The sequence below is a fragment of the Muscardinus avellanarius genome (genome assembly GCF_963383645.1).
Source record: "Muscardinus avellanarius genome assembly, chromosome: 11".
Classification (NCBI taxonomy): Eukaryota; Metazoa; Chordata; class Mammalia; order Rodentia; family Gliridae; genus Muscardinus; species Muscardinus avellanarius.
The window spans coordinates 11,163,954-11,178,887 of NC_137797.1; the positions used below are offsets into that span (position 1 = coordinate 11,163,954).

A 14,934-nucleotide genomic window follows, 5' to 3' on the forward strand; every position below is an offset into this window, starting at 1 on the left:
CCTTCCCTGGGATGGCCAGGGGGAAGACTCCATCTCCTCCACAGAAGAGGGGAAACCAGAGGGACAGGGCAGTGTGTGTGGGGGGGCGGGTTAAGGCACCAAGTGCCCCTTCGTGGCTCCGGGGTCTCCGATTGTCCCTGGGTGGCCACCTCCCCTCCTCGTTCCGGTGGTGGCGGGTGGTGGATGGATAATGGCTGGATGAGCGGCATTCTCTGTCAGATGAGACAGAGAATGCCGCGCACTTCCTGGGCACGGGCGGGGGCTCTACTCCACGTGCCCCTCGCTGCTCCTGTTTCCTCCCCCACCCCCGATCAGTTGGCAGATTCCTTCTCTAGACTGCACTTTAGATGTGGATACAGGAAAACCCTTAAACGGATACGACCCTGGACCACCCATCCAGTCGGCCCGTTCCTCCCCATCTCCCAACTCCTCCCCCTTCTTCGCCCCCTCCCCAGCCGCCCTTTTCCGCCTCCGGGTACTCACCTCCACTCGGGTTTCCAGACGCCCGGGCAGCGGAGGTGGGAGTGCCAGGGTCACGGCCTTTATTTTAACAATGAATCAAAACGACACCACCCCCCCGTGGGAGACCACGCCCCCGCCGCTCCGGCATAGGCTCGCTCTAAGAGCTTCATTTACATGGAGCCTGCGGGATTGGACCAGCCAAGGATACGGGGCGGGGCGCAGGCGGGCGGTGCCCAGATGCCTGGGAGCGCGGGACTCGCCGCACGTCAGCAGGTGCGGCCCCATCCCTGGCCACTTAGGGCTCCGGAGGACCTGAGGGCGCGGGCAAGATCTGGCCTCTTCTCACCTCGGTCCCGTTGGTCCAGTCAGACCACAGTCCTCGGGGCTGGTTTTAGCCCAAACACTGGGCTAGAGACTTACCCTCTGTTTTTGGTATAGTATGTATAATAGGACCCTATAAGGATGTAAATAAATAGTTCGAAGTAAAAACAGTGGATCAGAAGAGTTCCAGTAAATAGAGGCAAGTACTAAAACCAAAGCACTATGATTAGGATTGCAGTCAAGGCCTCGTGGACAACTAAACACCCCTTACAGGGGCGACGACCCCGCTTCCACTCACCAAATGCACACTTTGCAAGCCTAGTACTTGGGAGACTGAGACAGGAGGATTGCAGGTTCAAGGCCAGTCTCAGCAGTTTAACAAGAATCTCGGCAACCTAGCGAGACACTGTTTTTAAATAAAAAGGGTGTGGCTGAGAGATAGAATGCCCCTAGGTTCAGTACCCGGGACCAATAAATAAAATAAATTTAAAGGCTGGAACTGGTGACTTAGAGTGCTTGCCTGCCATGTAGGAGGCCTTGCAGCTCAATCCCTCTTTTGTTTGTTTGTTTGTTTGTTTGTTTTTGGTGGTACTGGGGTTTCCTGGAAACCTTCTACCTCCGGGCTACACTCCCAGACACCTATTTTTAATTTTTTTTTAATTTGGAAGCAGGGTCTCTTAAGCCAGCAAGGCTGGCTTTGAACCTGCCTGATCCTACTATCTCCGCCTCCAAAGTGCGGGGATTACCACCACCACACCCAGCTCAATCCACCCTCTTTCATTCTTTTTCTTTCTTTCTTCCTTCCTTCCTTTCTTTCTTTCTTTCTTTCTTCTTTCTTATAGTATTGCAGATTGAACCCAGGGGCATTCTATCTCTGAGCTGCAATCCCCAGCCCTATTTTATTTTATTTATTTTGTGGTACTGGGAATTGAGTCCAGGGGCACTCTATCTCCAAATTACACCCCTCCCCCAGCCCTATTAAAAATTTATTTTATTCTCTTATTTTTTATTTATTTATTTATTTTTGCGGTACTGAGAATTAAACCCAGGGACATTCTACCTCTGATCTACACCTCCAGCTCTGTTTTTATTTATTTTTTTAATTAATTTTTTGTGATACTAGGGATGGAACCCAGGAGCATTCTACCTCCGAGGTATACGCCAAGCTCTATTTTATATTCTTTATTTTGAAAAAGGGTCTCACTGAGTTGCAAAGGGCCTAAGTCGCTGAGGTTGGCTGGGAACTGTGGTCCTCCTGTCTCAGCCTCCCAAATGCTGGGATTACAAGCGTGCGCCATCACATCGGGCTAGTCCTTTCTACTTCTAAGCTAATATTAACTGCACCACCTACCTGCCAGCTCCCATTCCAGTTTTCACAGTCAGGAGGACCTAGTGTCCATGGAGGAGGTCTCAAAGAGACCTCGAGTCAGGAAAGGAATCTAAGCACATGTCAGATACTGAGGGCAGAGATTTATTTTGGAAATCAAGGAAAACACATTCAGGGGAAAATATGGGCATGTGCGTGAGACAGAGACAGAGGCAGAACGAGATTGAAGACCAGCTTTGGAGTCTTGAGCTTACTTATTTAGTACTGGAAATTGAGCCCAGTTGGCGTTCTAACTCCAAGGTACACCCCCATCTTTTTTTTTTTTTTTTTTTGTCTTGCTAAGTAGCTGAGTCTGGCCACAAACCTGCTATCCTCCTGTCTCGACCTCCCAAGTACTGGGATGACTGGTGCGTCGCCATGCCCAGCGAGGGTGGCACATCTGAGAGTTCATTAAGTATCCGAGGAGTCTCTTCTTCGTTGTTTGTGCTGAGGCTATCTCAGTGGACGAAGGCCCCGGTGCCCTGCGCCGTGGTAGAGGGCTCCTAGTAACCCAGGTGACAGCAGCCCCTCTTTTGCCCAGGATGCAAAGCCACTCTCACCTGCCTGCCCCGGGCACGTTTATGCCTGTGCCGTCTGGGGACAGGAAAGCAGCCTTATCTCCACTGTATCAGAGGAAAACTCAGGTCAGGGTGAGTCACCCAAAGCCCCTCAGTTGCTGGATGACAGCGCCTGCTATGAAAACCGTGCTCCGAGCCAGGAAAGCTGGGGCATTTCTGTGACCCCAGCGACTCGGGAGGCGAGGCCGGGGGATCACAAGTTTGAGGCCAGCCTGGGCAACTTAGCAAGACCCTGTCTTAAGAAATAAAAAGTAGGTGTATTCATTCGAGTCTCCCCTCCATGCCACTCTGGCATGGGGCTGTATTTCTATTTTCTGTATTTCTATCGTTTTAATAAACTTCTTTAAAAAAATTTTTTTAAAAAGTAGAGCCGGGCGTGGTGGGCACGCTTGTAATCCCAGCATTCGGGAGGCTGAGACCGGAGGATCACGGTTCGCGGACAGCCTCAGCTTCTTAGTGAGGCCCTCCGCAACTCAATGAGACCCGGTTTCAAAATAAAGAATAAAAAATAGGGCAGGGGGTGTAGCTTGGAGGTCAAATGCCCCTGGGTTCCACCCCCAGACCTGCAAAAAATAAATAAAATTTAAAAAGTAGACAGCACTATAGACTCAGCTTAGTGGTGGAGCACCCCTGAGTTCAATCCCGATACTACAAACAAGCAAAAGCCCCTCGAGTTTCGTGGAACGGCGAGAGGGCTCAGGGCTGAGCACAGCACTGCTTCCCCTTTAGTTACGACCTCACCGTTCCCTTCTGCCCCTGCAGTCTGTCCCCACACCTTTGTCTTGGCTGGGAACCCCCACACCCCGTTTCAGAGCTCTGGGAAAGGAGCGTGATTACCCACGGTCCTGATCCCACTCCATCCCTCTGAACCTGTTTCCTCACCTGGCGGGAGGAACAGCCATCTCTCATGAGCTCTGAGTGACAGTTTGATTGACAGTGAAAAAGTGTTTTTTGTTTTTGTTTTTTTAGCAACTGGGATTGAATTCAGGGGCGTTCTACCTCTGAGCTACATTCCCAGTCCTATTTTTATTCTTTATTTTGAAACGGTCTCACTAGGTTGCCGAGGGTCTCACTAAGCAGCGGAGGCTGGCTGCGAACCTGTGATCCTCCTCCCAGGGAGGAGAGAGGCCAAGGAGCCTTGAGCACTGAGATTACAAGGGTGTGCCACCACGCCTGGCTGAGACGCAGCTTGATGGGCAGCGTGCTGTGGAATGTTATAGCACAGTTGTAAATATTATGGGATGGAATATTAGAGGATTTTGTAAACAAGTAAGGTTAAGGGACCAACTGGAAGAAAGCGACACACAACCTGCTAACCAGTCAAAAGACAAAGTGGCCGTGACTGCACAGAAGAGCCCTGTGTGAAGAGGAGCCCCAGGCCAGGGAGCCGTGAGCGAGGCAAGGGGTTGCCACTGCGCCCCGACGGACGCACTGCGTTGGAGCCTGTCGTTGGAAGGGCCGCACCTGAAGCCAAGGCCTCTGCCTCTGAGGACAGACGCGCGCCCCTGCACCTACTAAGTCCCAGGCACTGTGGATACATTGGTGAGTAAGATGGAGTGGTCCCTGCACTCCAGCCACTTATATTCCATCAGTACAGCTGTGCAGACTCATTGGGACACCAAGGAGAGGTGGTAACAGTAACAGATTCCAAGCTTTAAGCTCACCAAGCTGGCTTTCCCCCAGGGAGTAGGAGTGGAGAGGCCCAGGGGACAAGAGTAGGTGCTCGGTTAACAGTGGAGAGTGAATGTACCTGCGTGAGGAGGGTCTCCTTGCCTCTCCCCTGAATAACTGCAGATGGGGTTTGGAGCCTCCAGTCTGTTCACTGTACCCTCCACACTGCCACTCGGAGGTCTAAAATAAATTGCTGACCCTCCCTCCTGGTCAACACCCCCCCCCATACACACACTGTCCCCAGGACAAGGCCCACCCTCAGCTCAGATTGCTGAGTAACCTCTGACCCTGCCTCCCCTTGCTCACCAGCGCCTGTCTGCACACCACCCTCTGCCCCAGGTCCCGTCAGGCTCAGCATCTTTCAAGACTCAACACCAAGCCAGGCGTGGAGGCGCACACTTGTAATCCCAGCACTTGGGAGGCTGAGACAGGAGGGTGCAGGTTCAAAGCCAGCTTCGGCAACTTAGTGAGGCTCTCAGTAACCTAGTGAGATCCTGTTTTCAAATAAATCAAATAGGGCTGAAGGTATAGCTTGGAGGTAGAATGCCTCTGGGTTCAATCCCTAGTACCACAAAAAATAAAAGACTTGCACCAAGGGTGGCCTTCTCTCCACAGCCTTCTTGAATGCCCTTGCCCCTGTCTCTGGGCACCCCGGGGCTGTAGAGATGCAGGGAGATACCCCCAGGGAGACATCACTGTCTGTCTCCTCTGAGATGTGAAGGGCCTGTCTTATGAACCTTATGAAAATTGGGTGACTTCTGCCCCTTTATCCTTCTAAGACTCAAGTGTAGCTCGCACCTGCCTTACAGTGGTCTAAGCTAAAACTGTGGTTATCTGGCATGACTGAAGTTACTGATAAAAGCCACTGGGCTTTCCCAGGCAGCTGATGAAGATGGCGGGGGCAGGTCCTGGTTCTGCGTGGCCGAGGCCATCTCCTGGGCTGCCTGGCAACCACTATGGCCCAAGCAGGTCCTACCGGGCTGGAGGCTGGTGGTGGTCCACTGTGAGGGTATCCACATTTTTGGCAATTTCTACAGAAACAACCAGCAGAAAAACACCAACCCATCATGGGGGCCTACCACTTCTGAGCCCCCAGCCGCATCTTCTGGCAGACCATGAGAGGTACGCTGTCCCACAAGACCAAGCAAGGCCAGACTGCTGCCCTGACGCCTCTAGACATGTGATGGGCTCCACCTCCCCATGACAAGAGAAAGCAGAAAGCAGTACCTGCTGTCCCCAAGGTTGTGTGTCTGAAGCCTACAAGAAAGTCTGCCTGTCTGGGGCACCTGGCTCATGACATTTGGCTGAAAACCAGGCAGTTAGAGCCACCTGTAAAAGGCAGTGGCCAGCCAGGTGTGGTGGCGCACGCTTGTAATCGCAGCATTTGGGAGGCTGAGACAGGAGGATCACAGTTCTCGGACAGCCTCAGCTACTTAGTGAGGCCCTTTGCAACTCAGTGAGACCCTGTTTCAAAATAAAGCCAGGTGTGGTGGCGCACGCTTGTAATCCCAGCATTTGGGAGGCTGAGACTGGAGGATCGTGGTTCGCGGACAGCCTCAGCTACTCAGTGAGGCCTTCTGCAAATCAGTGAGACCGTTTCAAAGTAAAGAATAAAAAATAAGGCAGAGGGTGTAGCTGGGAGATCAAATGCCCCTGGGTTTCATTCCCAGACCCACAAAAATAAATAAAGAATAAAAAATAAGGCTGGGAGTGTAGCTTGGAGGTAGAATGCCCCTGGGTTCCAACCCCAGTACTGCAGGGGAAAAAACAATTCTAATTTGAGGATTGTTGTGGAGGCCCTAACGGAGGACGGGCCCCACGCAGGTGGCTGAGAACCTACAGTGACACAGGCCTGTGCCAGAAGCAGAAACACAGAAATGACTAAGAAACAACTTGTCCCTCAGAAAGCTCACAGCACAGCTGGAGGGACAGACCTAGCAGGCTAGAACATGTGTGGTCTCCCAAGGAAGGAAACAGAGTATTGGGGGCCGGGGAGAGAAATGGCTAGTCATGCCCAGCTGAGTGGCGCACATTTATAATCCCAACGCTTGGGAGGCTGAGACAGGAGGATTGTACGGGTTCGAAGCCAGCCTCAGAAGGATCACACGGGTTCGAAGCCAGCCTCAGCTACTTAGTGAGGCTCTCAGCAACTTAGTGAGACCCTGTTTCCAAATAAAGTATAAAATAGGTCTGGGAGTATAGCCCGGAGGTAGAAGGCCCCTGGGTTCCACCCCCAGTCCAAAAAAAAAAAAAAAAGAAGAAAAACCAAGTGAGGACTGAGCGAGGTGGTGGCGCAGGCTTCTAATCCCAGTACTTGGGAGGCTGAGACAGGAGGATCACGGGTTCATGGCCAGCCTCAGCTACTTAGTGAGACCTCGTTTCAAAATAAAAGAATAAAATAGGTCTGAGGTGCAGCTTGGATGTAGAAGGGCCCTCTGTTCCATCCCCAGTATCATACACACAAAAATAATAATAAATTAAAGAATAAATTGGACAGGGAGTGTAGCTCAGAGGTAAATGCCTCAGAATTCTATTCCCAGCACCACACACACACACACACACACACACACACACACACACACACACAACATGAGGATTGGGTGGGGTGTGGTGGAGTAGGCTTGTAATCCCAGTACTGGGGAGGCTGAGACAGGAGAATCAAAGGCTCAAGGCCAGTCTCAGCAATTCAGTGAGACCCTCGGCACCTTAGAGACATCCTGTTTCACAACAGTATGGGCTGGGAGTATAGCCCATAGGTACAATGCCTCTGGGTTCAATCTCTGGTTCAGGAGGGAAAAAAAAAAAAGAGCTGGGCATGGTGGCACGCGCTTGTAATCCCAGCATTTAGGAGGCTGAGATCTGGGTTCGCAGACAGCCTCAGCTACCACTTAGTGAGGCCCTTTGCAACTCAGTGAGATTCTGTTTCAAAATAAGGAATAAAAAAATAGGGCTGGGGGTGTAGCTCGGAGGTAGAATGCTTCTGGGTTCCATCCCCAGTACCTCAAAAAAAGAAAAAAAAAGGATTAAACTGCTGGGGGTGGGTTCCGCGGCAGAGTACCTGCCTAGCAAGTGTGAGGCCCTGGGCTCCATCCCAACACAGTGGGAACCAGTAAGGCCTAACCAACCCTTGCGGCGCTCTCGAGAGCCCGGAAGCTGCTCCAGGTCTGGCCGGCTCCTACCTCTTCACTTCCTGCGGAGGAGCCTGATGAGGTCAGGTGTGAGGGGTGGGCCCAGGACCTCAGCCGGCGGAGGGCAGGCCTGGCACTGTCACCCACCCTGCCCTAACTGCCCTGACCATTCCACCTCCCCAGAGACCCAGCCTTGGTGCAACACGGACAGACCACAAACGCACACGTCTGGCGAGTTCCACAGATCGGATGGATTTTGGGCAGCCGCACGTTTGGGAAGATACCCAACCCTGGCTCTGAAGGCCCGTCCTGGCCAGCTGTCAGCTGCCTGCTCCTCTGGGGCTCGAGCCCAGAGTGGTCCTCGGGCGAGCAGAGCCCCAGCCCAGAGGTGCTGTGGAACGCCATCTCAGTGCAGCTGGGTGGCAGGGGGACCAGGCTGCGGCAGGAAGTGCCCTGTGGCCTCCCCGGGTTGCGCCGGGCTCTCGGTCACTCCCCACTGTGCCGGGCTTTGCCGGTCATCCGTCGGCGCTGGGTCTTGCTGGTCCGAGTGGCACTTGGGGGCTTCTTGGCAGAGTCCTGTGCCCGCTGGGGACGTTTCCTCCTGACCTTTTTACGGCTGTGTGCATGCAGTGATGCCGTGAGGGAGGAGATCCTGTGGCAAAAGGAAGGCCAGAGAGACCCAGGCCTCAGTTTACCCTGGGGAACAGGGTGCTGGGCAGAGCTGGGTTGGGGGTGGGCGACCATCCAGCTCATGGAGAGAAAGTCGGGATAAGCCCAAAATGCCAAATCCATCCCGCAGACGGCCTGGCCTGACTCCAGAGGGCCTGCCCCACCCCAACCCATGGGTCAGTGGGAGGGGTCCACAGGCAGGGTCGCTAATGGCGGCTGTGAGCAGGGGACCAGGAGACAGAGGCCAGGCTCACCGCTGAGACAGCAGCGGGTCTTTGGACTTCCTGGGTAAGGCTCTTGTGGGCTTCTCTGCGGATGTCGCCTCCTCCTTGGACTCGGCTCCGGCCGCCGCCTGGAAAGCGCAGGACAAGGACTGTCAGAGAGCGGCTGGGAGAGGCGGCTGTCCAAGTGGGCGTGGCCTGGGCGTGGCCGGCAGCTTACAGCACACACCTGAACACTCACGGGTGAAAACGCGAGGCTCACGGCAACAGGACCGTGTGAATCAGGCCCTGAGGAAGAGCAAACACAGCGGCCGATGGGCGCCAGGCCACAAAGGCGGCGAGCCAGTGGTGGGGGACGGAGGCTGAGTGGTGTGGGACGTGGTCTGGGCTGAGACTCTGCGAGCTGCGCCCCGGCCCCCCGCCCCCGGGGGAGGTATCTGGGAAACGCTGCTTCGGTGCTGAACACCAGCAGTTTTTCCATGTTATTATTCCCTGAACAATACAAGGTAGGAACTACTTACACGGCACTGACAGCGCCTTAGATGTTATAAATAGCCTAGAGACCACTGAAAGCACACAGGAGGATGTCAAAGTTAAGACCGCAAACACGGTCTTGACTAAGGGACACAGAGCATCTTCAGATTTTGACATCCGATGGCGCCCTGGAACCATCCTCCCCAGACGCCAAGGGATGGACTGGACATGTAAACCTATTTTTACTTAAATTAGAGAAACACAGCTTTAACTGCAAGAGACATTTAGAGACATTTCATGAAACAAGGTAACATGTACTTACTGTGCTGCCTTATGGTATTTCAATTATATTATTTATTTATTTATTTGTGGTACTGGGGATTGAACCCAGGGCATTGTACCTCTGAGATACACTCCAGCCCTATTTTTTATTTATTTATTTTTATGGTACTGGGGATTGAACTCAGGGGCATACTACCTCTGAGCTACACCCCCAGCCCCATGTTTTATTCCTTTTTTTTTTTTTTTGGTGGTACTGGGGTTCCTGGAAGCCCTTCTACCTCCGGGCTACACTCCCAGACCTATTTTTACATTTTTATTTGGAAACAGGGTCTCCTAAGCCAGCACGCGGGGCTGGCTTCGAACCTGCGCGATCCTCCTGTCTCTGCCTCCCAAGCGCGGGGATTACAAGCGTGCGCCACCACACCCGGTATTTATTCCTTATTTTGAAACAGGGTCTCACTGAATTGCAAGGGCCTCTAAGTAGCTGAGGCTGGCTGAGAACCCGGATCCTCCCATCTCTGCCTCCCAATTTCTGGGATTACAAGCGTGCACCACCACGCCTGGCTAGCTTTTATTCTTTATTTTGAAATAGGGTCTTATTGAGTTGCAGAGGGCTTCACTAAGTAGCTGAAGCTGTCTGTGAACCGCGATCCTCCTGGCTCAGCCTCCCAAATGCTGGGATCACAAGCGTGCGCCACCACGCCCGGCTCTTTTATTATTTCTGCAGTAGCGGTGATTGAATCTGGGGCATGCATTATAAAGTCCCAGCCCTCCCTCTGTCTATTGGAGATTGAACCCAGGGGCATTCTACCTCTGAGCTAGACCTCCAGTCCTATTTCATTTTATTTATTTATTTATTTATTTTAGTATTAGTGATTGAACTCAGGAGCATTCTACCTCTGAGCTATTCCCATAACCTTTTTAATTTTATTTTGAAGCAGACTCTCGCTAGGTCGCTGGGCCTGGCCTCAAACCTGTGATTCTCCTGTTTCAACCTCCCCAGTACTGGGATTACAGGTGTGCGCCACCACACCTGGCTTCTACTTTGATACAGCCTCACTAAGATGTTGAGAGTCTTGCTAAGTTGCTGAGTCTGACCTCAAATCTGCAAATCTCCTGTCTTAGCCTCCCAAGTACTGGGATTACTGGTGCATAATCTCTAATCAAGGTGTGTATCTGTAAGAGTCAGCCACCACACCTCGCTCTTTTCTTTTTAAGGTTGACTGCAAATGATGAGTCACAACCGACATGTTGAAAGCTCGCTGCCAGTGCACACAGATGTGCCAGATGTACACAGATTGCTGTTTACCGTGAAGGGAATGATCAAAATGACCTTCTGCTGAGCATGTATGAGGGGCTGGGCACAGTGACACGTGGTCCACATGGATTCACCACTTTCATTCTCACGGCCATCGCCATCAGCTCCCACCTGACTGATGAAGACGGAGAGGCTGGCACAAAAAGAAACCTGCTCCTTCAGCCGCTCAGTGGGCAGGCAGCCTTTGCCGGTCGAGATGGGAAGGAGCCCGTTACGCTGGATACCCGTGACATGGGCCAGCACGGAGCCAACCCATGACAATCCCATCCGCCCTGTGCCTTCTTCCCCAGGCTGGGACCCACCTCAGGCACGGGTAGTCCAAGCAGCCGGGCCCCAGAGAGGTCCAGGGCGCTGATGGTAGTCACAGTGACCGTGTGGTTGGGGTGGTCATACTGCACCGACTCTGTCTTTGCCGTCACCAGCCGGTCCAGCTCATCTGCTTCCTCTGCAGGGTAGGCACAGACCAGGCCTCAGCCCCAGAGCCAGCGGCCAAGTGCCAACCCCCCCCTCCCAGCCTGGAGTGTGACGGCCCAGAGGCGGGCCTGCAGTAACTAGTAGTCCATGCCCCACCCTTCACAGCCAGGCTAGTCCCCCCCCTCAGAACAGACCACGTGACGGTGGAGTGGGTGCTGCCCTTCCAACCCCAGCCCCTCCATCTTCCGAAACCGGGCTCTCTGCTCAAGCTCAGTTTACCATGAGCTTGGGGGTCTCCTCCTGGTCTCTCATCCACTGTACTTCAGAGATATCTGAGGACCACCCTGGCCCCAGCTCCTCACCAAGACCCCTGGAGCTACAGAGGTCACCTGGGCAGCTTGCACCCCTCCCCCCCACCCCGAAGGACGCAGAGCTCAGGCTCACTGGATCCAGGGCGAGCCAAGGCGGGACTTACCCAGCGCCTCCTCTCTCTCTGCCAGCAACTTCAAGTATTCCTGGTGGCGCTGAAGCCAGACGGAAGGGAACGCAGTGAGCGCGGCCTCTGCCCAGTCTGGAGCAGAGGCACTGCCCACCGCCAAGGCTCAGCGCGCAAGGCCAGGCGCAGGCGCGTGCTCTCCACCCTCCCCAGACCTGTAGAAACTGCTCCCCCCCCCCGCACCCCTGCAACCACGCGGGGACCCCTCGAGGCTGTAGTCCCGAGCCTTGGGCCGCCCTCTCCCCTCCCAGCACCTCCTCCCGGAGCTTCTTCTGTTCCTCCTTCAGCCGCTGCTTAATCTCCTGGATGGCAGCCTTCTTTCGCTCTACCTTTCTCTTGTGGAAGCCAGTTAGGAACTCCCTGCAGGAAGGAGGCAAGCAAGAGGTGGGGGGTCAGGAGGCGGAGGATGGGGAGGTGGAGGATCAAGGGATGGGGGGTCATGAGGCAGAGGATCAGGGGATGGGGGGGTCAGGGGGTGGAGGATCAGGGGATGGGGGGTCAGCAGGCGGAGGATCAGGGGATAGGGGGTCAGGGGGTGGAGGATCAGGGGGCAGAGGGTCAGGGGGCGGAAGGTCAGGGGGCGGAGGGTCAGGGGATGGGGGATCAGGGGATGGGGGATCAGGGGGCGGAGGGTCAGGGGATGGGGGATCAGGGGGCAGAGGGTCAGGGGGCGGAGGGTCAGGGGATGGGGGATCAGGGGGTGGAGGGTCAGGGGATGGGGGATCAGGGGGCAGAGGGTCAGGGGGTGGAGGGTCAGGGGATGGGGGATCAGGGGGTGGAGGGTCAGGGGACGGGGGATCAGGGGGCAGAGGGTCAGGGGGCGGAGGGTCAGGGGGCGGAGGATCAGGGGGCGGAGGGTCAGGGGGCAGAGGATCAGGGGATGGGGGATCAGGGGGCAAAGGGTCAGGGAATGGGGGATCAGGGGGCAGAGGGTCAGGGGGTGGAGGGTCAGGGGATGGGGGATCAGGGGGCGGAGGGTCAGGGGATGGGGGATCAGGGGGCAGAGGGTCAGGGAATGGGGGATCAGGGAGCAGAGGGGAAGCAGGGCTCACAGGAGTAGAAGCAAAGGAGCCCATGCCGCACTCACATCCAGTGCCAGGCACTTTCCACCCTCAACAACCCTGGCAGCAGGAAGCAAGCCCCATTGTAAGAGCGGGCATCGAGGCAGAGTGACAGCTATTTCCCCGAGCTCACAGAGCACAGTCATACTTTGTTTAGTGCCAAGACGCATCCTAAGGAGTGAGCTGTCAGTGACCTTGTCGCTGCTGGAGCATCGTGCGTGCACCTCCACACGCCTACGCCGCACATCCTACCACACGCCTACGCTGCACACCCTACCACACGCCTACACTGCACACATCATCCCGTGGTCCCTCGTGACCAAACCAGTCTTAGGAAATAGTTGATGTGTTGTGTTTAGCAAAATGAGGGTGACGTTGCTTCTTCCCGCTCTACACTCTCCAGGGCTCACAGATTCAGACAAGGCCAGGGAGTGGGCGCAGGGAACAGGCTGGGGCCCTTCTGGCAAACGTCACCACGTAGAGAGTTAAGCCACTCTGGCTTGAAAGGTGCTGAAAGCAACTTCACCCAGGGAGGGGATGTCGCTCGGTGGTACAGCACCTGCCTGGCAAGCATCAGGCCCTGGGTTCAATCTCCATACTGCAAAAACAAACAACAGAAAACCTCGCCACTTTAATCCGGACCTCAAAAGTCCTCCACTGGACCCACACCCATTTCCCCAGAAGGACCTCTGGCCCTCGTCTGTAGGGTCTGTTGATGCCTAGGCGGTTCACTCTCATCCTATCTGATCTCTGCCCCTTTTCTTCCCCCCCCCCCCGTGTGTGTGTGTGTGTGTGTGTGTGTGTGTGTGTGTGTGTGTGTGTTACTGGAGATTGAATCTAGGGGCATTCTACCTCCAAGCTACACTCCCATCCCTATTTGATTCTTTATTATTTATTTATTTATTGGTACCAGCAATGGAACCCGGGTGCTTTTCTACCTCTGGGCTATACGCCCAGACTTATTCATATTTTATTTCGAAACAAGGTCTCACTGAGTTGCTGTGAGCCTAAGTAGCTGAGGCTGGCTTCGAACCTGCGCGATCCTCCTGTCTCAGCCTCCCAAACCATGGGATTACAGGCGTGCGCCACCTCGCCCGGCTGATATTTTATTTAAAAACATGGTCTCCCTGCGTTGCTGAGAGCCTCCCTAAGTCACTGAGGCTGGCCTCACACCTGCGATCCTTCGGTCTCGGCCTCTGAAGTACTGGGGTTACAGACCCAGCACTGTCGCTTCATCTCCCTAGTACAGGCTGCCGTTTCCATTTTGTTCCGGCGCCCATCACTGGGCTTTCCGCGGTCAGCCAGGCGTCACGTGTCTGGCGGGGGCTGCGGCTCTGGGGTTCGGTTCCCGGCCCAAAGCCTGGCACACTGTTGGAGCCCAACAGGCGTCCGGAGAGTGAATGGACGGAGCCATTCTCACCGGCTCATCATTCAGCAACGACAGCTGCAGGGCCGACGGACAGGACTGGACTACGGTGGCCCCAGCCACTGCTCGGGATGAGCGGGCGGCTTCCGCGCAGGACGCCGCTGGAGAAGGCGGCTCCCTTCCGAGGGGCGTGGCCAGTGGGCCCAGAGTCTGGCCACGCCCAGGGGCGGGCCGGAAGGCTCGGCGTGAGCGTGCGCGCCCGGACCTGGCCCCGGCCTTGCCGGGCAGCCGGAAGAGAGCGAGGCCCGGCCGCGCCACTTACCGCCGCTTCTCTTCATCGAAGCTGACAATGAGCCGGGGCCGTCGGTCCTCGCCACCTCGCTGCTTTTTCTTCTTGTTGCGACCCATGGCGGCGAGGCTTCCGGCGGCGCACGCTTCGCTCGCCGAGGAGACTTCCGGGTGTAGCGCTCTCGGCCTCCCCGGGTGCACCTACTAGTGTTGCTCGACAGTTCCGCCTGCAGGCGCCGCCTTTTAAAGGGGCCGCCAGCCTGCGTCTCCCTCCGTGGGTAAAATTCTGGTGTCGGCCTTCAGGGCAACTCCGAGCCCCGCCTCTACCCCAGACTAGCTTCAGTGAGAACACGGCTCCCAGGCCCCATCGCTTAGGATAGAGCCTGCCTGACCCGAGAAGGTCCTCACTTTGGAGCTATTCGTCAATGGCCATAAACTACTGTCCAAATTTGGTGCTGATGTCAGTTCGTTGGTGATCTCCAAGAGGGAGCCGGCCCGCCTGAGTTTGAATACTGGGGCCCCTACAGCTCTGTTGTCCTGAACCAGTTGCCTTCACTGTGACTCGTTCATTCACCCTATTTGTAAAGTAGGGATAGCTGTCGCGATTTTGTAGGATTATTGTACGGCAGAGGGTTTGGAGCTTCAGCGCCACTAGGTTTCCCGAAAGGCTTTCTAAAGTCTAGACCGCTGGGCCCCACCCACTTTTATTTTTGAACCCAGGAGCGCTTTACCACTGAGCGCTCCCTCTCCCTCTCCCTCTTCCCCTCCTACCTCTCCCTCCCCTCCCCTCCCCTCCCTCTCTCCCCTCCCTCTCCCTCT

General features: G+C 55.1%; 1 protein-coding gene across 3 annotated transcripts; it reads right to left on the reverse strand.

The window, feature by feature from the left end:
• Positions 1 to 8,012: 8,012 nt before the first annotated feature.
• On the reverse strand, positions 8,013 to 14,235 carry NOL12 (nucleolar protein 12; the record flags this gene model as incomplete). Of its 3 annotated transcripts, none has more annotated exons than XM_080705486.1 (6): positions 8,013 to 8,178; positions 8,450 to 8,547; positions 10,793 to 10,935; positions 11,380 to 11,419; positions 11,655 to 11,760; positions 14,150 to 14,235. In XM_080705486.1, 6 exons carry the CDS (start codon positions 14,233 to 14,235, stop codon positions 8,013 to 8,015), a joined length of 639 nt encoding a protein of 212 aa, XP_080561612.1. The 3 variants fall into 3 exon arrangements, with proteins under 3 accessions (XP_080561612.1, XP_080561611.1, XP_080561610.1); XM_080705485.1 differs by having other exon boundaries at positions 11,380 to 11,428; XM_080705484.1 differs by having other exon boundaries at positions 8,450 to 8,534; positions 10,750 to 10,935; positions 11,380 to 11,428.
• Positions 14,236 to 14,934: the final 699 nt, after the last annotated feature.